At 42.9% G+C, this 24,821-nt stretch overlaps 1 protein-coding gene across 10 annotated transcripts in view; it reads right to left on the minus strand.

The window, feature by feature from the left end:
- Positions 1-24,821, minus strand: part of AMBRA1 (autophagy and beclin 1 regulator 1) — a 156,158-nt gene that overhangs the window by 102,398 nt on the left and 28,939 nt on the right. For 5 of the 10 annotated variants that reach the window (XM_019743637.3, XM_074336308.2, XM_074336309.2 and 2 more), the window contains 3 exons: positions 23,845-23,911; positions 23,144-23,290; positions 21,837-22,873 (listed from right to left, as the gene is read on the minus strand). In XM_019743637.3, coding sequence (XP_019599196.1) covers positions 21,837-22,873; positions 23,144-23,290; positions 23,845-23,911 — 1,251 coding nt within the window. Of the gene's footprint in view, positions 1-21,836; positions 23,291-23,844; positions 23,912-24,821 lie in introns of all 10 variants that reach the window. The other 5 variants (XR_016018366.1, XM_074336304.2, XM_088789564.1 and 2 more) reach the window with 1 other exon arrangement.

Below are 24,821 nucleotides of genomic sequence, written 5' to 3' on the forward strand. Positions count from 1 at the left end.
TATTACTAATAAATTAGTTCTATAGGAACGGGTGGGAGTTGAAGAATGAAAGCGAGACCTGGGAGCAGCTGACTGCCCTGGAACCCCGAGAAGCTTGTTCCATCGCCAAGGGCTCCGGAGTTAGTCCTGAACATCGCTAAGCCCTGTAGTGTTAGCCTCTGGTTGCTCAGTAAGCAGAGGCCCTTCGGCAAGGAGCATCCTCCAGAGTGACCGACATACCATATCCTTTTCATAAGCATTTCTGTCTGGAAAATGATCCTGCTCAGTTGAGAGTCCAATCCGACCCTTCACTATGCAAGGCAGTGACAGTACTCAGAGACGACGCCTGTAAAGGAGATTCCTGAACTAGAAGAGTTGCATTAGATCATTTCAATTTTAAGGATTCTATTTTATAATTCTGCAAAGTCTACTTCCCACCCTAACTTCCTATCTTAATTAGAAGAATTCTTTAAATCAGAGTAAAACTAAAATGTTAAACTTTGTCTCTGGGGCGTCCCTGATGAGGTTCCTTTGGCACATGCATCCCCTGTGCCCACTTACTACGTGTTTGTTGGCACCATTTGCTCCCCAGGCAATACAGTGGACTGGCAAGTCATATACAAAGGGGGCCAAAAAAAATGTATACGCATTTTAAGAAAGGAAGAAACTATTAACATTGTAATCAACATATACTGATAACAAAAGACGAATACAAGTCACGTTTGACTTCTGCAATGACAAGAGGTGCTCAGAGTGGTTACCATCAGTGTCCAGACACTTCTGATTACAGCGAACTACTGCTTGAGCAACGTTGACCGAAGTGTCCTCTTGTATACATTATTTTGGCACCCCCGGTATATGTGGCATTTTAACTGCTAATACACACAATCAGGAGTCAATTACTATGAATAGCAGCCCCCTCCACACACACACATGCACATCACTCATGAAACGAGTAAATATCACCCCCACTCCTAGGACCGCCAAGGAAAGCTCTTTCTTTCCTACAGTTAGTTAGCTTCTTGCAAAGAGCCATCAATGGAAAATGACACAAGAAAATGGGGCGGGATGGCAGCAGTGCACCTTCTGCTCTGGCCACCACAAATTTGACTTGACTTAACGATCTATCACCCAGTTTGATAATGCGAAATCAGGTTGGACTTTGGAAGGGCTCAGACCAGCTTTTTCAAGTTTGAAGCTACCATTTTATTTTGACCTGTAATCTCAATTTAGAAATGTTTTAAAGAGTCACAGAAGCTCCGACAGGAAAAAAAAAACCTTTCCTTTACAAATCTGCCTGGTTCATTCTCTATACCAGTGGTGTCCAAATGAGGTACAACAGGAGTTGTGTTATTTTGATCCACTGAAGAGCGGGAAGAAAATATTAGAACTTTTGATTTATAATGTACAACCACAATGTTTCTCTCTCTCTCTCTCTCTCTCTCTCTCTCTCTCTCACACACACACACACACACACACACACACACACGGATTGCTCAAAAGCCTTTTATTAACAGAGGTATTTTTTAAAGTTTGGAGTCCATTGTTGTATCAAACTATACACTAAGAAAATTCAATATTTAAGAAAATATAATAACCACAAATATACGAAACATACATACAAAAACCATAAACATACAAGCGTAAGCATATTCACATAGCGAGAGAGCAAACGGGAGAGAATGACAAAGCAAACGTGGTAAAACGTTAGTATCTCGAGAACATGAATACAGAGTACATGGAAATTCTTTGCACTGTTTTTGCAACTTTTCTGCACGTCTAAAATTATTCTAAAATTATAAACATCCAAAAATCAAAATCTAAAAGTAAACAACTGAAACTAAAGAGAAAATTATTCATTTTCAAAATAATTACTTACTTCTTAAAAAGGATTTCTTTAAATAGCGATTTGCCCTAATGCTCTAACAGGTTTGGGCCTGCTGCCTGTTTTTATAAATAAAGATTTTTCCAAAGACAGCCACATCCATTCATTTATTGTTGCTTTGGAGCTAACAGGGCAGGGTTGAGTTATGCTGAAAGGGACAGGCTTAGAATATTTACTACGTGGCCCTTTTACAGAAAAGAAATTTGCCTAACCCTGCTCTAAAATATTTGCTTACATAAAATCCCTTGAACGATAAGGTGGAGTTACTAAGGAATAAAACAAAAAAAGCTTGAAATCAAAGTACTACCCACTAACGTGAGTTATCAAAAATAATTATTAAGACCTGCTAAAGTCAAAAGTCAATAGGAACAAAATTCAAGCTGTAAAATTTTAAATGAATACAACTATTTCTTCCTTCCCTGATTAATACTTTGAATATGTATAAGGAGGTTCCCTACACCAGCCATATCCTTTGACGACTAGAAAAACAAAAAACAGTGGAAGATAGCTCTGGAAAAGAACAGTGGTCAGGGCAGATGAGATGGGTCAACCAAACACAACCCCAAAAAAACCCGTTGTCTCAAATTCGATGGTTATCAGCGTTTAGGAGCAGAAAGTTTGGGTATTAGTCTAGACAGAATAAACAAAGCAGTGACAATTCTTCCTTACGAAACAATTATATCATGAAGATATTCTTTTAACTAATCATCAGATCACAGAGAAAATCAATATCCTAAAGCCAACAAACATGCTCAGACCTTCTTGAATCATCGGAAACAATTGCCAGACTGACTTAAACTAATATGGAAAACCTGCTCCTAGAAGCTAAAATGCCACTGGTGCCCCATGACAAAGAGTGATTTCCCAGCTTCACTTTGATGTTTGGGTGACATCTACTATTTCAGTTCAGGGGAGCCAAACCCAAACTAATAGCCCCCTTCTGCCTGGGAAATAAAATCCAAGTTCCGCAGCTTGGCATCCAAAGCTGTGCAGCCAAATTGCTCATTCCATCTGGATATACTGTATGCTCTAGCCAGGGGTTTTCAAACTTTCTGGTCTCAGAATTCCTTTAACACTCACACTGATAACCTCAATTACACATCATGTTGCCCCTAGAGAATTCCACTGAACACTCATGAAAGAATGAGAGTGAAAAAGACAAAGAAAATCTTGGCCGTATTATAAACATAGTTCTGGCTTCTGGGATCCCAGGTCACACTTTGAGAATCACTGCTCCAGCTAAACTAAACACACCCTCGCTGTCTCACCTATGTCTTCTGCTTGGCCATTTCTTCTTTCTGGAAAGTTGTTCCCCATCTCTGCCTGTAAAAATCCTTCAAAACTCAACCACCTGACTCTGCCCGCCAGAAGTTCACCCTCTTCCCCAATACCCGCTAACACTGTGAAACGTCTCTTAAAAGGCCTTTCCCAAGTCCCTTTGTGCTGCGGTTACGTGTGTCTTGTCTCTGCCACTGGACTGCACACTGTCCACGAAAGCAGGTCCTCGGTCCCAGTCATTTTTTCGTCCCCACTGAAACTCACCTCCTAACTAACACGTAAAGGAGACCAGGAAATATCTAAGAAACTCAATCACCCAAAGGAGATTGGGAAGGAGCAGCGAGAAGACCTATCTGCTTGCCTGTTACTGACCCCAGGACTTTTAAAGCTTGCGGGGTGTCCAAAATCTCACACTGAAATTCCTGAAGGAACAGGTTTTCAGACACTGTTTACACCCCCTTTATCCCTCTGGTCACCCAAGCCGCTCGGGTTAAAATGCTGACCTAGTTGTACCGATAAACGCAGCACAGCCTGGTCCCTGGGAGGCTTATTAAATCATGAAGTCCGAGGCCGGCTATTGCCTGGGAAGCTACCACTGACGCTCTCGGACAGCCTGTTGCCAAAAGAGGCCTCACGGGACAAAGAGGGCAGTGATTTCAGGGCGACGAAGGGGCAGGAGGCCAAAGAAACCAGGACGCACCGTTGCCTCCTTAATTTCTGAATCCTGCTCTGCAAGCCCCCGATTTCTCTCTGCCTCGGCGCATGCCTGGGCTGGGAGATGACAAGCCCTTATTCTTTGTAAAAAATAATTGTGTGTTCTGAAACGACACCTCTATTATGATTTCCAAATTGACATCTCTGCTTTAAAGCGGAGGCATCCAAGCCTCCCCATTTCACACACTGGCAATTATCGTTTAAGTTATCCAACGATAGGCACTCATCTGATCACTGCAGGGCCCCCCCTCCAGCTCTGAGGGTGCACTTGTGGCATATGAGGTAGTTGCCAGCACAGCCTGGCAGGCAGTTCCTGCCCCTGCTGTGGGGTAGACCAAGGCAAAGCAGCACTGCTAAAGGGTTAAGCTCGGGAAAAAAACCAGACACACTGCAGAAAGAACTCAGCGCCCACTATGTGGATTAACCTCATTTTACTATCATCAAGCATAAACAATTCATGGGGCTCCAAAGAACGCCTTACAACATCTTTACAAAACATTAACGTATCCCTCAGTGCCTCTATAGAGTGAGAGATAATGGTAAACATCAGAGCACAACATAATCACAGGCATCAGAAGGGAAGAAGCTGGAAACAGAATTCATACATGGTACGCAACTCTGTATCGAGCTATACAGGAGTCTTACGTGAAAAGCTAGCCAGATCTCTCTGGGAACAGCTGACCCCCTGTTAACTGCTTGGCGGGTGGTAACTTTTAATACAACTGTAAAATGATTGCTCGGTACAATGCTTAGCTCTTGTATATCCTCAACACATTTGTCTACAGTTACGGAACTTCAATCTATAACAAAAACTCACTTTTGTCAGCATCTGAACTCAAAGTCAAAGGTCCAATGAGATCTGCATGGACATGTTTACTCTGTCTCCAAATCCATTTTCTCTGGGAAAATTGGGAGGTCTGCTCACAGACCACAGACTTTTTTTTTTAACTAGGAATTTAGATCAGAGGCTTTTCACCCAAGGATGAGTAAGCGCGTTATCACGACAAGTTCCACAGCTTCTCCTGGGTCACACGCACACATACCCTCATGAGCAGCCGCGGTGATGTACAGGTTTAGACTTTCATGAAGACGTAGTGCAGCCTCATTGGTTCCCCCAAAGCCAAAAGAGATTAACAGAATCCAGTAATCCTGAATTCTCAGCTAATTTATTCAGAATAGACAATTCTAAAAAAGTCTATCTTTAGACCCACTAGTTTTACAAAGAATATATTGCTTCAATAACAGCAAACCTGTATCTTTCTTCTTAGATGATTTTTCACATTCATATTTCTAACCTGAAATTTTAAAAACCCTCGACCAAGGCCACTTGCTCTTAAGTCATGCTACTCACCCTAGTATATTGCAAACACTACACCTTTACAATATGAAGCAAAACTCTTGGGTCAACAATCAGGAGGGCAAAGAGTTAGTAAGTGAAGCCTTCTAAGAATGAGAAGAATAATGCACAGTGGGCTGGGGCATTTATTAACCAGAAGCAAAGAGGCAGCCTTCCTGACTCACATTTGTTCAAGCAATGAGGTTTTTGGAGGCTATGAAAACAGACAGGAGGACAGAGTCTCCAGCTGGGCACCCAACAATCCACTGTTAGCCTCTGAGCTAACAGAAAATTCAGAGTACAATCACCTTTCTTATATCCTGGGTTCACTCTGAACGGATTCTCTCAGTGCCATTTGACTTTCACTGATTCGCCTGGGGGGGGGGGGGGGCGTTACACGACTTGCCCTTTCACCCTGATCTTAACTAACTTCATCAACTTTCTTGATTCCTTTTGGACTCAGCATTTGACTCCACTGGAATAACTTCTCCACCATTTCCCTCTGTCTAGACAACATGAAATTGTCATAAATGACACCTAAAGTACAATTAGCAGAGAAACTGCAATTTCCACTCTCCTCCCCCGTTCCCCAGCATGTCAATCAGTCCTACCCTGAAGATTAACTCTGTGGAGCCTGGAAACCATTTAATTCCAGCCTGATAAATATTTAGGCATTTCCCCCCCTCTGCTATAATTAGAAGGTAAACTGCCTTCTTTTCACGAGCACTGATGATTACAATCTCAGAGATCTGAATGCCTGCTGAATCGATACCTGGGTAAAAAGTCCTTACAAACACCACTTTATCCAGCTGCATTTGATGTAGGGAAATCACAGGAAAAGCAAAAAAGACAAGGCAAAAGAAGAGGCAATGAGAGAAAGGAATGACTCAAGCCCATCAACCAGGCAGTACTATTATAACTATTATAAGAACAAGGTGGTTTGAAGCCACTGCCAGTTCCCTGTGAAATGTAATATTAAAGAAACAGCAAAATCAAAGGACGTTAAATCATGAAATAACTTAGTGGTTTTCAACAGGAGAGGGTTCCCCCCAGGAGACATATGGCAATGTCTGGAGACATTCTTGGTGGTGGCAACTGGGGGGGAGGAGGGAGTGCAGTGGCATCTAGTGGGTAAAGGCCAGGGCTGCTGCTAAATCTCCTACAACGCCTAGGACAGCCTCCCACAGTAAAGAATTATCCAGCGCCAAATGTTAGAAGTACCGTGTTGAGAAACCCTCTGCTGTATCTTAATGGTCAGAGACTAACCAAGAGACACTCTGAATAATATATGAGGCTTTAGCTTTAGAATGGGATTGTAACTTAAACTCATCAACCTGTGTCACTTACTAGTTGTGTGATCTTGGGCCAGTCCATTATCCTCGGCATGCCAATGTAAGGGGAAATCCCTGTTTCACAAGGTTGTTACGATTAAGTAAGAACATATGTAAAGTATAGCAGCTAGCACAAAGTCCATACATAGCAATTATTTTGTTCCTCCTTGGATTACAACTCCCAAAGTGTCTACGGGGAACATGATGCACTCCGGCCACCCAAGTCACTATGCTAAAAAGGTGGTTTCTTAGAAAGAAAGACGTGTGTTGAAGGATGAGTACTGGAAAGGCATATACTGCAAATGGGTATCTGTGCCCTAAGAATCCCATGAGCCTCGCTCAAATAAAACAACAAGAGCAGTCAGTCATTTTATACCAATCTATCTACTGATCTATCCAACCACTGATTCCAACTATAAATATTTATTGAGTGTCTACTTTGGGATATTTATTTGCATATAACATATTAATAGATGTGGTATCTGCAGCCGTCTCCAAAGATGGACCCCCAAAGAGCCAGACGTCCTGGTACTGTTACCTGCGTGGTACCCTCCCAAACTGAGTCGAGACAAGTCTGTTACTTGCTTTACCCAAGAGAACGTGGCAAGGTGTGCCAGTTCTGGGCCTAGCCTTAAAGAGAACTGCTGGCTTCAGTTTCTTCCCTCTGGGAACTTTTGGAAGCCCTAAGCTGCTAAGTAACAAGTCTGGCTGCTGTGCTGGCTAGGACACACCGAGTTCTGAGACTCCATGGAGAGGCTCAGGGGCCCAGCTTCCCACCTGAGCCTCCAGATGACTCGAGAGACCCCAAGTAAGACCACCAGAAGTTCCCGACTCAGCCCAGTCCACCCAAAGAACAATGACAGATAATAAAACTGTTCTTTTTAAGGCACTAAGTTTTGTTGTATGGCTTGTTATGCATCAGTAGGTGGATGACAATAGTTCCTGATCTTGTCCAGCTTTTGAGCTGGTCACTATAGCGAGCAGCATTAGAACTAAGTCCACGAAGTTAGCTTACAAGCCTAAAGTAATCCCATCGATACACAAAGGAACCTTGGCTACCAAAGCAAAACAGCAAACAAGACATCTGGAAACAGACCTCTAACAATAAAATTCAGTGCAAACCTGCTTACAGTGTTCAAAGCATGAGATCTTGATATTGGTCAGAAGGGTCAATGTGAAATTCAAAAGACTTGCTGCTCTTTCCCCTCGATCCCAACGAGGCTCTCCGTCTTTCCGAAACACTTCTGCCCTGCACGGCTCTCTCAATGTAGAAGATAGCCCTAGAATTTGGGAAATTAAAGCTATTTGTGCACCCTCCCTCATCAAGAGGCAGGACCAGTTTCTTTTTTACAAATCACCATAAGAGAGTACAGGAGAAATGAAGATAATACCCCGCTCCCTTGCTATGGACAAACTACTTTCTGTACCACTGAACTTTCAAATCGAGCCTCACTGTCCGCTGTGACTGAAGGAAGCACCAGCCCTATCTCAAAGGCCATTCGTTATCCTCCTTTGATAAGGGACATACCTCACTCTTTTATGAACTGGCTTTGCTCCAATTTTATATGGTGAGATTTCAGAGATACCCCGTGAAGCCTGAAGTCCAAAAATGATCTAACACACAGAAAAGAAAAGAATATGTCGTGGCAAAAGGAATTTTTTTTTTTTTTTTTTTGGAGCAGAGTAATGGTGAAAGGGAGAAAAAAGCAGGCATTTCTTGAGCACCTAAGCTTGTAAAAGCAACTTGAGGTTTAATTTACATCAGCCTCATACACAATTTTACAATGGAAGAAACTGCTGTTCAGAGAGGCTACTTAACCTTCCCAAGGTCACACAATAGAGCCAGAATTTGAACCCAGTATTGCTCAACTCCCAAGCTCTATGTTAGAACATATTACAGGAAAATAGAAGAAAGGGAACCTAAAGAGACCATGACAGTTAAAGCAACACTGCATGACATGGGATAGGAGCAAAAGGAAAACTACAAGGTGACGGATCACGCAAAGGGATCGAGTACACCCAGAGACTTGGGGGGAAGGTGGTGGTGCAAAGAGTTCCTAGATGGTCTAAAGTGTATCAAAATCACCTGGACAGCTTGTTTAAAATGAACACTGTATGACCCCCACCCCCAGCTTCTGATTCAGTAGGTCTGGGGTGAGCTCAGAAACTCAAATTCTAACAAGTCCCCAGGAGATGCTAATGTTCCTGGTCTGGGAACCGCACTTGGAGAACCACCGACCGGCCAAAGAGCCCACAATAAACGCTTTATCGTATCCAAAATAGTACCATCTAGCAGAGCTGCCAAATGCAGTGCTCTATGGGGGACTAAAACTTCAGCAGCTCTATGAGGATGAATATTACGGCAATGGGCCTTTGCCTTCAAGGGGCTAACAGAAAATGACTGGCCCCATCTCTGCCTCAATTCTTTCTGAGAACTCATAAGAGACAAGTATAAAAAGAAATCAGAAAAACCTGCAGAGAAGAAAGCGTGCTGAACTTCTAAGAAGATGCCAGGCTGGAAAAGCTTAAAGAAAAAAAAAAAAAAAGTTCCTCCTTGTTTTAATTTTAAAAGGGTTATACCTGCTGAAAAGGAAATTAAGAAAATAATCCTATTTATAATAGCATCAAAAGGGATAAAATATTTAGGAACAGACTTTACCAAACAGGTGAAAGACTTGTACACTCACCAAAAACTATAAAATATTACTGAGAGAAATTAAAGAAGACACAAATAAGTGGAAAGACATCCCATGTTCATGGACTGGAAGACTATATTGTTAACAAGTCCATAGGATCCAAAAGCAATCTACAGATTCAATGTAATCCCTATCAAAATTCCAAGGGCATTTTTTGCAGAAAGAGAAAAAAATGTCCTCAAATTCATATGAAATCTCAAAGGACCCCAGATAGCCAAAATATTGAGGAAAATAAAAAGAACAAAGCCGAGGGAGGCCCGATACTTCCTGATTTCAAAACATATTACAAAGCTGCAGTGATCACAACAGTATGGTAGTGGCATAAAGACAGACACCTAGACTAATGGAACAGGATAGAGAGCCCAGATATAAACCCTTGAGTATATGGTCAAATGATCTTTGACAAGGTTGCCAAGACTACACAATGGGGAAAAGGTCGCCTCTCCAACAAATGGTTCATGGAAAACAGGCTATCCACGTGCAAAAGATGAAAATGGGTCCTTATCTTATGCCACATTTTAAAACAAAAAATTGACACAAAATGGATTAAAAGACCTAAAAGTAAGACCTAAAACTACAAAACTCCTAGACAAAAACAGGGGAAAAGCTTTATGACATTGAAATGGGGAACAATTTCTTAGATATGACATGAAAAGCACAGGTAACAAAAGCAAAAATAGACAAAAGAGACTGAATCAAACTAAAAATCTTATGTACAGCAAAGGAAACAATCAACAGAGAATAAATGCAATCTACAGAATAGGAAGAAAATATTTGCAAACTATGTATCAAATAAGGGGTTAATAATATCCAGAATATATAAAGAACTCCTATAACAACAACAATAAAAGACTATTGAATAGATATTTATCCAAATGACCAACTACTGTGTTTCCCCGAAAAAAAGACCTAGCCGGACAATCAGCTCTAATGCTCTTATATTATAGTAAAATAAGACCGCATCTTAAGTTTTGCTCCAAAAGACGCCACTAGAGCTGATTGTCCGGCTAGGTCTTATTTTCAGGGAAACACAGTAGCATATAAAAAGATGTTCAACATCCCTTATCATCCAGGAAATGCGAATCAAACCACAAAGAGATATCACCTCACACCGATAGGATGGCCACTGTCAAAAACACCCCGAAAATGCCAGTGTTGGTAAGGACATGGAGAAATTGAAATCCTTGTGCCCTGTTGGTGGGATTATACTCATATATGGTACAGTTGCTATGAAAAACAGTATGGAGGCTTCTCAAATAATTAAAAATAGAACTACCATATATGATCCAGCAATCTCACTTCTGAGTATATATGCAAAAGAACTGAAAAAGGATCTCAGAAATAGTTGTACAGCCATGTTCACTGCAGAATTGTTCACAATAGCCAAGGTGTACAAGCAACCTAAATGTCCATCGACAAACGAATGATCAAGAAAATGTGGTACATACATACAATGGCATATTATTCAGCCTTTAAAAAGAAGAAAATTCTGTCCTGTGCTAGAACATGGATGAACCTTAAGGACATTATGCTAAGTGAAATAAGGCAGTTACAAAAAGACATATGGCATGATTCTACTTATATGAGGTATCTAAAGTAACCAAACTCACGGAAAAAGAAAAATGGAATGGTCATTGCCAGGGGACAGGGGGAGGGGGAAATGAGGAATTGTTCAATGAATACTAGTGTTTCACACAGGCAAGAAGCAAAAATTCTAGAAATCTGTTGTATAACTATATGCATAGACTTAACAATTCTGCATATTTAAAAATTGGTTAAGAGGATAAATTTATGTCGTGTTTTTTAATCACAATAAGGAAAACAACCCCAAAAGATTCCATTTCTCACCAGAACAAAGGAAAGGATAAAAGCCACCTTTGCTGACGTAAAGTGATCTAAGGAGACAGCAGGGAGACAGAGGAAAATTGAGAAACGTATGTGAACATGTAGTAGGGTAGGAAAAAAGAGACCAAAAACCCGACATTCATACTCGGATGCAGCAAAGGAAAAGGGCCCAATGTTAACAAGCTGCAATTCTCTTTCCATGACAAGGTCATACTTTCAGCCTTTGATTCTGTTATTACTACAATTTTCTACTCTGCTGTAACTTGATTTTTAATTTCCTGGCAGGTGACACCCAAATCAAGCAGCCTTTCCACTGGAACCCAGCCCTCTGTCCAAGGCGCTCTGCTCAGAGAGAGAAGTGCAGACATTCTTCTCCAAGATTTGACATAGCCCATCATCACAGGAAGCTGCTTCCATACTGCATATCCTGACATGCCAGAGACCTGCCCACTACAGTGTGCCCCAGCCGCAAAATCCCTGGCACGCCCAGTTTCCCTCTTGGGAAACAGAGGAGGAGTTTATTCATTGTTGCTATTAAAAAGCCAGGCAGCTTCTCAGGTGTGGGGGCTGTCAGTGTGTCAGCCTAGAGCAGCAGGGAGCCCCTTGTGGCTGAATTAGGCAGGATGCCCCAGTACAGGAGAGGGAGCTGCAACACCCAGTGCCTCCCCCTGGTGGAGCCGAGTGACAGGGCACTTAGGAAATACTTGCCCTACACAGAAACATCAATACATCCTGCTTGAGCTAGTGGAATGGTAACCAACACAAAACTGGAATTAAGTAGCACGCGTAAATGGGGGAAGCCCAGTGCAGACTAAGGCACAAAGAAGGTCTGTGCCTTGACGGAGGTTGGGGGGGAGGGGGTAACATGATTGTTATTAGGTGCGAGTGCAAGCCAGAGCTCAGCATTTTTTCAAAGAATCCGAAATCTGCATTTTTGTTGTAAAAAGCTGCCATTTTTAGAAACACTGTGAGGGCCCAACACACCTGAAGGTTATATATTTTGCAATCTCTGGGTTAATGCAACAGGCCCACACAGGAAAGCCAAATCGGCACACAGGAGCACCTTGAGAGGAGGGCTCTCAAGAAGGAGCAGAGAAGTAAGACGTGCTCCATCCTCGTCTCCCCATAAACATGTAAGAAATGTAAAAGGACGAAGGGAAGCTACCTGCACAGCTTTCCTGCGCTGGGACTGACGACAATAAACAAAATATATTATGCAAACAAAGCCCATACACCTGGTGTTATTGTCTTAGCAAAACCTCCAACGCACCCTTCGGAACACTATTGTGAAGAAACCCAGTGGAGAAGGCGACCTGAGGGGGAGGAGTACCCAGAACCGGCCCCGATGTACTCGCAGTACATACAGGTCCCACTGGAGTCCCCGAGCGCCAACACTCGGAGCTGACAGACGCCATTACACCTTTTCAAGTTCTCACAGTGGATACAAAGCACACAGCCTGCTTGCCCTACACCATTCAGCCCCAGAGAGCGGGATGATGGGGGATAATTTAGCTCAGCCTAACAGGTGCTCATTTGACCTGCAGTGGAGGGAGGGCTGCCTGTCTGCACAGCGCGTGGAGGACGAGCAGGCAGCAGCCTCTCCAGCTCACAAACCATTCCCAAGATACAGAGCACGGTTGGAAAACCTTGCTTCAGGGCAGATAGCAGAGGAAACAAGAAACTCTTTATGCACTTATGCCTCCTCTTAACTGTCAAGTCTTACAAAAGCCAATACTTAGGACACAGAGTCTGAAGTACTGAGAAAAGACACGTGCAGAATCCCCTACCTCGCTCTCCCAGGCCTTGGTTGTCACAATACCTTCTATTACTACAGCACCTGACTCTTCCGAATCACGTTCTCATAAAGCAGGGACTGGCAAACCACCGCCTGTCAGCCAAATCTGGCCTGCTGCCTACTTTTGTACAGCCCACGAGCTAAGAATGGTTTTTATATTTTTAAATAGCTGAAAAACATCAAAAGACTATTTCATGACATGTAAAAATTATATGAGAATCGCATCTGTGTCCATAAATAAAGTTTTATTGGCACACTGCCACACTCATTCACTTCCATATTGTCTCTGGCTGCTTTCATGCTACACCGGCCAAGTTCACTCGTTGCAACGGAGACCGTACAGCCGACAATGCCTAAAATATTTACTATCCCGCCCTTCACAGAAAAAGTTTGCCAACCCGCTAGACTAGAACCAGGGACCAGAATTCAAAGAGGCTTGAGTAAGGAGTGACCTCGTTGGGCAGGTGAGCAGCAAAGGTGAAAAAGATTAACCACAAGGGTACCTCTCTTCCACCCTCTCCTCACGCTCATATTGCCAAAGAAAAAACTGGGTGTTTAACCACCTTTGAAGATAAGTCAGATATCGAAATGTTACTGCCTTATGACGGGGCAAGAGATGCCTGGATTGTCCCAATCATTTACCAAGACCGAGACGGCTATGTGGCCCAAAAGCAGTAAGCAGTGGATGTCACAGGTGGAACCAAGGTTATGTCCCCTCGTACAAGGCTGCTGAGAAGAAAAGTATGTGCACACCTCCAGGTGGCAGATATGTGGAATTAATAAAACACAAGTCTTTCTCCATCCTGAGGAGCAGGTTCCTGGAAAAGCCAGTGGTAGTAGAATTTACTGCTGAGAAACTTAAGACCTCGTGGGAGAAGGGAAAAAACAGCATTAAGAGTCCCAATCTATGAAATTAAGAATATCTATGAAATTGTGTTCACTAAAATAAAATAGAATGTCATTTTACACATTTTAAATGAGCACTAATGAATACGATACAACGAATTTTCATTTACCACCAACAATGTTCACACTCTGTGGCCCCAGCAACTGTTCCTCTAAAAATTCATCCTCCTCTAGAAACCTGCACGAGTACACAGGATGCTGCAGCACTGTTTGTGAAAGCAAACAACCGAAACAATCCAGATTCTACCAACAGGAAACTGGTTAAAGTAATAATTATGGTGCATCCAACTGCTGGAATACTATGCCATTGTTCAAAGAACGGAACAGATTTAAAGAAGGTAGGACAATTAAGTTCGCGAACTCACTGATGCTAGAAAAAGTGCTACACACCTCATTGCTGAATGTCACTACGGTCACCTTCGAAGTACTGCCCTTGGGAAGCTATGCACTGACACCAGTGCCTAGTCCACCCTTCAAACCAATTTTGGAACTCTTTTTCTGGAATGGCCATCAGAGCTGTCGTCGTATTACCCTTGATGTTCTGAATGTCATCAAAATGTCTTTTCCTTTCAGTATTTCCTTTATCTTCGGGTAAAGAAAGAAGTCATGGGGGCCAGATCAGGTGAGTAGGGAGGGTGTTCCAATACAGTTATTTGTTTACTGGCTAAAAACTCCCTCACAGACAGTGCTGTGTGAGCTGGTGTATTGTCGTGATGCAAGAGCCATGAATTGTTGGCGAAACGTTCAGGTCGTCTAACATTTTCACGCAGCCTTTTCAGCACTTCCAAATAGTAAACTTGGTTAACTGTTTGTCCAGTTGGTACAAATTCATAATGAATAATCCCTCTGATATCAAAAAAGGTTAGCAACTTCGTTGCAACAAGTTCATGACCTTAGTTGTCAGACCTCATACATCTCAACATGGAAAAATGTCCAGGTATAGTATGTGAAATATATAAATGATGGAATGGTAGATTTAACATGATCCCATTCTTACAAAGAAAGAAAAACTTTCCATTTGCATAGAAAAAATTCTGGGGTTAACACAAATTATTAACAGTGGTTAGCACTGCGGAGAACGTAATTCACTTTCTATATCACACATTTCTGTAATGTTTGGATTCTTACAAATGAATTTGTATTAGTTTCGCAAGCAGAAAAAACAGGCACCTGAAAGTTCCCATTTATGAGCCCTTGCTCACTATTAAATTTTCATCCTCTCCCTTCCTCACACTTTCAATAGCACATCATCATGGTTGGGGGTGGAGGTGGGGGTTGGGGGAATAGCAGGGCTTTGTTGCAGATTAACACGCCTGCTAAGAAGCTTTATTTCTTTATTTAGCCATTCTTCTTCCAAACATTTAAGGACTATCTAATTCTGACACAATCACTGACTCCTGCCTTCCCATTTTCACTGCAGTCTCGAGACACAAATTAATCCCAAAAAAGTGCCATGATGTTGGCTAAGTCTAATTTACCTTATTTAGCAGATCCTCTGCAGTCTATTTCAATCAGCAGCCACACTGATCCTTTTAATATGTAGGATCATGCTACTCCACTTCCAACAGCTTCCCAAATCACTCAGACAGCGTAAGAGGCAAAATCCCTTAAATAGCTTAGAAGGCCCTGCGTTATCTGGGCTCCGTGACCTCTCTAACTTCATCTTCTACCCCTCCATCCTTCGCTGTGCTCCAGCCCAGCGTCTCAGAGATTCTGCCTTTGCCCTGCTCTCTGTCTAGAATGCCCTGCCCCTTGAGGTCTCTGCTCCAATGTCACCTCATCAGACTTCCTCTGATGACCCTTTTTAACAGCGCAAACTTCCACCCCAGCACTACATTTAAAAATATTTTTCTCCATAGACGTTATCACCACGTGGCATCTTAGATTATTTTATTTTTTATTGTCTTTCTCCCATTAGAATAAAAGATGTATTGCTGGTGCTTAAATCCTATCTGGTACACAGCAGGTGCTTAGTAAATATTTGTTAACTGAATGAATGAACAAGTCAATCAATCAAAGTAATTTTTTCACCAGTCCACTTCCCAGAATTACAATAAGGAGCAGCCCTCGCATGCGTTCCTCAGCTCCCTCCTCTAAGGCCTGGCTTTCCCATACCCCAGCTCCGCTTACCGCTCTTAAAACTAAGCTGCTTAATTCCACCATTGGCTTTGTCTCCTTTTAGATTTCACAATACCTGGTTCTCTCTTTTCCCAAAAAGAACAAGTCATGATTTGCCCACACCACAAATAGCATCTCTTGGTGGAGGATTCTTCCCTATTCTTTGTCCTCCAATGCCACACTTCTGAGTAAAAACTTAAAAGTTAGGAAGGGTTTATTGTAACTTGAAATACCAAAGACAATAACTGCACCAATTTTTAGAAGCATAATTAGAGGTAACGCAAAACTCTCTCTCTTAATATCAGGATTCTGGGAAAATATAAGGATTCCAGGGGAAAAAAGAACCTAAAATCATCTCAAAACTAAAAAAGATTTATTCTAACGCATAGACTCCAAAACATAAAAAGACGAGCGCCCACTTTCTCAAACCCGAAACACCCTATTTCTAAGCAAATTCAGTGAAAGCCTTCCACAGAAACTACAAGAAACATACAGCACCACGGGGAAACAGAACCTTCACATTTAATTTGGTTTATTCAATCTAATTTGGACTTTATCAAGACTTTATCAAGACCAAGTATGCCATCACTGAGACTGCAGAGAGTCTTTAAGGAGAAGAGCAAAACAGCAGCACTGATTGGCGAGATATTAGTATCGCTGAGATGCCAAGGCAAAGACCAACAGAATGGTGTCCCGAGGAAGCGGTATCTGATGGCAGTGAGCTCCAGGAACACGCAGGCCTGGCCTCGGCGGTGGGAGCCGGTACGCAGCACAGCTGCAGCTGCGTAAGACTTATTACCGGCTTCAGGACAACTAATACACACACAAGGGAGGAACATGGCACAACAGTGACACACTAGAGGAATCAATTCTAGGTAACCTGAGCTCAAGGTACAGAAGGTGTCTTCCATGTACAACTCTAGGTAATACCACGTCATTTCTTCAACAAGGACTTACTGAGCCAACGACTCTTTATAAGACTAAAGGATGTGATATAATAATTGATATTTTTTAGCTAAAAAAGCCAGAAAGGATTTACACTGCATTCTGGATCATAAGAGATATAATTTCAATTCCATTTGTCCAATTCAACTAATGTTTATTGAACACCTACTATGTGCCAGGTAATATTCTGGTACAGTAAGGACAGAGACATAATCACTGTCTTCAGAGAGCTCACAGGCAAGAAGGGAAACAAATGCTTTTATCGTGGGTGAAATATTACAAGGAAGTATCTATATCTAGCAGCAAAGAAGAGGAAGTGATTATTTGGGGCAGTCAGAGGTTTCCCAAAGGAAAAGGTGACAACTGTGCTAGATTTTGAATAATAAATTGCATATACTCCCCATCCAAAGAAATTGGAAAGAATTTTAGATATATAAACCCTTTAGACCCAGTTAGGTCAGTGGCACAGAATAACTACTCAGGTTGGACCCCTCTCTGTATTATAATGAAGCTGAAAAGACTGGAACTTTCCTAATTTCTAGGTCGCCTTCTCCCGCTGTGGACCTGTGACTAGCACTGCAGACATACCCATTTATTTCCCTCTATCAATGATGTTTTGGCTGAAAGCTCCCTGGAGAATACTCATGTAACTATAGCTGAAAGGATCAAACAAGTTAGTTGGCCCACGAAGTCTCAAGAGGCTTCAGACGGCTCCACTCCAAACCAGAGCAATTCCCTCACTGAAGTCTTAAAAAAAACCCTTAGAAATCGAATGAGGGCTTGCAACTCTAACCTTCTATAGCAAATTTATGCTATAACCATCAATGTCTTCCCCAATCTTCATTTATCAGAAGGGAAAAGTGAAGATCAAAAGACATCAGTTCTCAGAACACAGTCTTACCAAGTACTTCAGACCCAAGGCCTTGTTAGTACCTGTGTGGAGAAGGAGCGGACAAACAACTTAGTTGGGGAAGGCTTGGCTCAATTTTGATCTCTCACTTGTTGGGATTTTAACAGTGAACGTCCCTAACTGGGATCACTTAGAAAGACTAATCATACAGTTCTCTGGGAAAATGCCTAAAACAGTGTTTCTCCTGTATCCCCAGAAACATTGTGTTGGTTGCATTTCTGCCCAGAGACAATAATTATACAAATGATCTTCGAAACCTCCAATTTCTTACGGAGACTCGAGTGAAGAACCCCTCAGGTAATGATCTACAGGCGCAAACGAAGCTTTGATGGAGAGAACTTCTGTACAAAAGCACTCATTTCATGTGAAGTGGAGGAAAAAGCGTCCTCTTTAGGACCCAGGGACTTGAATTCCACCTTTGCTACAAGCACCTCTTTAAAGTTTTTTCCTGTCTCAGCATCTAAGTTTTCTCATCTATAAAAAAAGCAACTGCATTCTTAAGCTCTAGGCTTTCTCGTTTTAAGATGCCATTTAAACAGGTTTTTTTTTCCTAATACCAGCCTTTCAAGGACACAGGGACTCCCCGATCTTCTCCTGGACCCTGTGCTACCAGAACTAAAAAGAAGTTTCTTGTGGTGAAGCAAAGGGCCGGCCACCCAAGTTATAAACTGGAGTCAGACTACACAGAAAGCTTGCCCTCCACTGGCCACAAGCAAAAGGAGACAAACCGTGTACTTGTTACCACGGGCAACACAGACCTACCCTGACATACACACTACTGCTGAATACTCTCAGTATCTGCAAACACTATTCGTTATATGAGCAGCACCAAGGATCAAAACATGACTTAGTCTCTCTCCCACTATGAGGCGAAAGAAGAAACCCTCTCCCTTCGAGTAGATGTATACACAGTAAGAACCCCTTTTTTCCCTCCATTCTGGCCTAGTGGCAGCAGCAGCCCAACACTGACACCTGCTGGGGAAATTCAAGGAAGGGCCGGCTCATCAGCTAGAGAATGTCGGCTCCTTTAGAAGGTAGAACTTGCCGATTTAGCACCTGTTTGTATCAGTGATTTACACTAGAACGCAGCCAATCAATGTATGAGGAAGTGGTGGACCCTCTTTAAAGGGTGGGTGTTCAATTAGAATATTTTACAATATACCTCATTTTTGAGTAAAATGTCAGCCCTCCTGGCTCATGTAAAAGTAACTCCATACGCAGTGAGCACACAATGTGATATTTATCAGGTTGGTGCAAAAGTAATTGCAGTTTAAGAGGTTAAAAATAATCGCAAAAACCCGCAGTTACTTTTGCGCCAACCTAACAAATGATGCATTATAGAAATGTACACTTGAAACCTAAGTAATTTTACTAACCACTATCACCTCAATAAATGTAACAAAAAAAGTGACTCCATAAATAATGTAACTACTGTATTAATGTACAATTTTCCAATGATAACCATGTATTTGTATGTTTTAAAATAAAAAAGTATATATGTAAAAATGTTTACAGCAAAATGACAAAGGACTTCACTTTCTACAACATACATTTTTAAATGCTAGAACTTTATTTAAACCACACAGTATTTTTGTCTACAAAAATTTTTGGTGTCCTTAATAGTTTCTGGATTTTAAATAGCTTTCTTTATGAAGAAGTGATGATTAATATTTTAGTCACATGTGGCTATTTAAATTAAAATTTATTAAATGTAGTTCCTCGGATCACACTAGCTGCATTTCCAATGCTCAACAGCCACATGTGACAGTGGCTACAGTAGAGGCTCCAGATGTAAGGCAATATATTCTGCACAAATACAGAACATTCCATCATTGTAGAAAGTTTTATTTAAGGACAGTATTTCTCCAGAGAAACATAATTGGAGTTTTTTCAGACGAAATTATATGATGTTTTGGTGGGAGGATTGGGTAGGGGATACAAACAAAAGAAGGCTGGCCAAGTATTGATAAATTTTGAAATCATGTGATAAGTATACGAGAGTTCATTTATTACACTTTTCACTTCATTTTTATGTTTGAGCATTTCCATAACAAAAAGTTAAAATAAAATAAAAATAAATAAAAATGGTATACCTAAAAATGAGGTTATCTCGTTAGGAATATACCATGGAAGACAGCTTGGAAAAATCTTTAGTCATGCAGACGAGTTCAAATCCCCACTCGCTGACCTACTATGGGACCTTTAACAAGATACTGGACGTCCCCAAGCCTCCCCTTCTTCAACTGCAAGATGGGAAACTTAATACCTGCCTTGCACAGAGATGTTGTGGGAATTAGAAATAATTAATGCAAAGCAATAACACAGTACCTAACACATAGTAGGCCCTCAGCAGTTGGTATCTCTATTATCAAATGGCAGAGTGTACTTCAAATGACTCGGGCATTACTCAGAACAATGAAGCGGTCCTGCTAGAACAGGATGGACAAAGGCTGAGCAGAAGCCCACTGGTGCTAAGGAATCAGGTACTGATAGGCTGTTAGAGCAGTAATTGAAGACAGTCCTTTTATGGCTGTCTTTAATAAACTTCTAGAATGTCTATTATATGTCAGGCACTGTACTTGCTACCTTCTCACCTCTCCTGACAATGAGGAAGAACAAAATCCCAGGCTCCAGATGTAGGGCAAAATATTCCAACGCCAGGAATTTAGATGTGAATTCAAAACTGGTCTAGTAACAACCTCTATTGCTTTATCTTTCACATCCAACCAAGTTTCCCTCTGTTCACCTTGGCAACTGCCCTTAGTAACCACCTACTTACTATCTTGCACACACCATGCCCTTTCCTCCCTTAGTACGTGCTATTCCCCCAAAGGAAATAGCTCTTTCCCTCTCTAAACCCACCCATCTTTCAAGACTTGATTTTGTAAAGCCTTCTTTGATGATACTTCCCTTTATCCGAAATTATACATTTAATCTCAGTACCACACAATGAAGCAGTCAGGCATCTACATAAGTAAGTCTTGCTTCTACAATAACACTGTGTACACCCCGTGGGCAAAGGCCAGGTATTTACTCCTTTGCTGCTCCCCGCAGTACCTAGCACAGTTCTGGCACAATTGTAACCACTCAACAAATACTTATTAACTGGATAACTTTCTAAAGCATCCTCCCAAAATAACAAGTACATTATGTGCAAAATCCACATTCCCTCCCTTGCTAGAAGCTTATGTCAAAGAAATTGCAGTTGCTTCAACACAGGATATAAGGCAGAGCAATATGCTGTTTGGATCCAACAAGCATATTCTGGGAGTTGGTGATTACGCTAGATTTGACCTTTACAGAATTACAGAAAGAAGTCCCTAATAAATATAGATGCGCACACAGCCATACATGGAACATGTGGTGGGCGACTGGCGACACCCACTCTGTTTCTTCCATGAAAGAGTCGCCTGGAACGCCAAGTATGAAGAGGCCTTCCTTCTATGAATTCTTCTTCCCCACCCCGAGGTGAATGTCCATCCAGAAGATCTACTCCAAAAGTAAGCAACTAACTTGCTGTCCAAAATGTATATCTCTCTAAAAAAATATGAACTTTCCTTGACACGTATGTGTATATTATTTTCTTTTTTTTCTTTGTCAAGTTGCAATGTTCCGAAAGGTAAGATTTAAGAGGTGAACACAAAGCGACACAAAAAGAGCCAATACACTAATCTGTCCCAAGCAGGGTTCTCTTTTACTACTAATTTCTAGGCACCCTGGGACATTTTCTTATTTCACAATAACTAGTCCTGAACATACAATCCTTCAAGGAGGTCACAAGCAGGGCAAAGGAAGTCAGCGGTTCTACCTCCTCACCCCTCTCTAACTTAGTCTACTCTCTCCTGCAAGGCTGAAGGTCACAGGAGCTTAAGCAGAGAAGGAGCCAGCAGAGCCAACTGACTCACATCGCTAGGCCCTATCCTCTGGCTGCCACTGCAGCAAGATTTTCCAAGAAGAGGCAATGGAAGCTAGGGAGAGCCGAACCAAATGCGTGGGTCCCAGACACTCCAGATCCAGCCACAACATCTACAGGCCTGAAGGAAGAGATATAAGGAGAAAAGTGAGGGATCAAGAGCAGACAGGAAAGCAGCTGCTTACCTCCTGAGTGAGTCTTCCTCAGAGCTTTCCTCAGGCATGTCCTGGTGCAAGGCCTCCTGTGAGACACTCCCAGATCTGCTGGACGGGGTGTAAATCCTTTCCCAGTGGCCTGTCTCCTGGTTGAAGGCCACCCCCACAGTCCTCTCCTCCTGCGGACTAGCAGAGCTGCTCAACTCCAGCCTGCTGGAGCTAGGCGACTGGCCCTCAGTCCGCTCGAGAGGTGGCAACTGGCTGCCACTCGATGGCAAGCCCTCAAAGGTACTGGGGACCTGCCAGGAGGAGCTGGCCTCGCCAGAGGAGTAGTTAGGTGTGGTTCTTTCCCAGCGCAGGGTATCGTTGTTGAAGGTGAGGAGGTTGTGGCAAGCACGGCAGCGATTCAGGTGGCCCCGGGACAGGTTAGAGTTGTTCTCACTGCTGTGTGGGGTGGGTTGGTGGGAGGGGCCTGGCCTCTCAGATTCAATGTTATTGTTGAGCATTTCCTGGGCCTGTTGGGTCTGGGGGGCTTCCCCGTTCAGGCTCTGGTCCAGCTCCTGAAGCCGGTCATACTCCAAAAAGAAGCGTCTCAGGTCACACTGAAGCTCATGGCGAATGCTGCCTGAGTTGTTCTGGCTGGAGCCGTTCCCTCCATCTGACTCAGCGGCCAGCCCTGGAGCTGGAAAACCCCTCCCTTCTGTGGCTGAAGTGTACACAGATGCTTGAGAGCCACCTTCCTGCTGTCTCAGCACAGACAGCAAACTCACCGAAGAGGCACTGGTCCTGGGAGGGGGCATGGAGTCCGCCTCAGAGCGGGAGTTCAGACTGAGCACCGTCCGGGTCCACTCAGACCCCGTCAGCCCGGGAGCTATTTCTCGGTGATACCGAGAAGGGTGGCTAGACAACGGGCCTCCCAGAGAGCGGCGAGTGGGCCCCAGGCTGAGGTTGCGGAGCGTGTTGCCGGCAGTGCTGCTCTGGACTGTACTGAAGGCAGACGGCCGGTTCAGGAGGCCCTGGTCCTGCTGCGCTGATGAGGCCTGCTCCGGGGGGTGGAAGGGCTCGGTCTGCACAAAAGAAAAGGAAGGGGTAGTAGCCCTGGCAGAAGCAGGGGGGACACTGTCCTGGTGTGGCAAGAGGGAAGGAACTCGAGTGCCAGAGCAGCGGCTGCAAAGGCACAGGATCCCGAGGTGCTGGCAGCACTCAGCTGTGGGGTAACTGACCCGCTGTCGGAGCCTGATGTAAGCGGAAGTCCTGGGGCGTTCCGTGGAGGGTTGAGGGGGAGGCGGTGGGGGTGAGGGGGTAGCAGAATCTTGCACTGTGCTTTGCTCTCCCACCTGGATGCCAGAGGAGCGGGAGGACAGCATGTGCAGGAAATTGTGGAGGAGAGGCGTCCGGCGAACTGGCTGTGATTGCAGGAGGGCACGCTGACGGTAGTGGGATAATTCAGTTCCGTCTATGGGGATCTCTGGTTCATCATCACCCTGCAACGTGGACCAAGGTGGGGCAGGGGGAGAGCCAGGCAGTTAGGCAGAACCTCCAGGTAAATCAAGAGAAACTACTGATAATCACCCAAGGAAAACAACTTTCATAGCTAGGCTACACCTCTACCCCTGAAGCACCGAGCCCTGACTGGCTGCAGATTCAGAATCATCATATGGCAATAAATTATTCACTCCCATTAACCACAGTTGTGAGTGAGTACATTGGAGAACCAATTCTCTTACAAAAGGCATCTCCATGAAACAGAGGCAGTGAGGGGAAGCGAGACGTGAACCAGCCAGAGGCCCATGAATGACAAGCACCCACCCCTGCCTGGTTACTTCTAATGGGGCAATCACTCGGGGGCTTCCGAACTGATTCCCCTGGCAAGACTGTGGCTGTAACTTTGAATACACAGCCTGAAGCTACTTTTGAATCTTGACTGCAAAGAAACACTTGGGCACTGAAAAGTGAAGTCCAATATAATCAAAATCAAAGCAGTAGTTTAGAAAAGAACACACAGTTGAGATGGAGTTGGAACTACTGACTAACTTACCTGCTGATTAGAAGGGTTAACAATGGCTGTGAGTAAGTAGTGTCCAAGAGGATCGAATCTCACCAAACTGAAAACAGAAGAAGAAAGAGACACACAGAGAGACATTATGTTAACTGACAAGAGGAAACCTGTGTTCAAATTGATAGCAATCATTACTGGTAACTTGGGATTACCCAGGTATCCACTTCATGGTAGAGACTTCCAAAACTTTCAAACAGATTAAAGTAATAAGGCTCAATACTTGTTACCTCCTCACACTTTCCAGAATAAGGGAATGTGTATCACAAAAATAATTTCAAAACAACACCTAGGCTTCCATCCCAGGAAGCAGCTACATTAAACACACTTGCTCGTATCTCACAGCTCATCATAACAGTAAAGCATAGACTGCTCCCATACTGGGCTGCAAGTTCAGTTCTTCCCTCACACAGCAGCTACACTGTCAAGAGGCATGAGTTCTGGTGATAATAAACAGTCTCAGCATCAAGTAACAGAGCTGAGACTAGAAAATTAGCTTATACCCAACTGCAATACCAAGAGAACCAAAAGAAAACAATGCATCAACTTTAATTCAAGCAATGTGTGTTTTGATCTTGAGAGCTAAACAAATATCAATGGGCACATTTGAAGCATACTTACCGTGTTTCCCCGAAAATAAGGCCTAGCTGAATAATCATCTTTAATGCACCTTTTGGAGCAAAAATTAATATAAGACCCAGTCTTATTTTACTATAATATACAACTGGGTATAAAATAATATAATATATATAATTAATATAATATGATATATAATATAAGACCGGGTCTTATATTAATTTTTGCTTCAAAAGATGCATTAGGGCTGATTGTCCAGCTGGGTCTTATTTTCGGGGAAACACGGTACGTCTTAAAGTTTGATAAACACAGAAAACCAGGGATGAACAATTACTCCTCAAGCTATCCACAACCTGAACACCTTTCGCTTTCCCAAAAAAAGG

This window comes from Rhinolophus sinicus, chromosome 14 (assembly GCF_057876585.1).
Source record: "Rhinolophus sinicus isolate RSI-liver-muscle chromosome 14, RSI-T2T, whole genome shotgun sequence".
NCBI classification, from domain to species: Eukaryota; Metazoa; Chordata; class Mammalia; order Chiroptera; family Rhinolophidae; genus Rhinolophus; species Rhinolophus sinicus.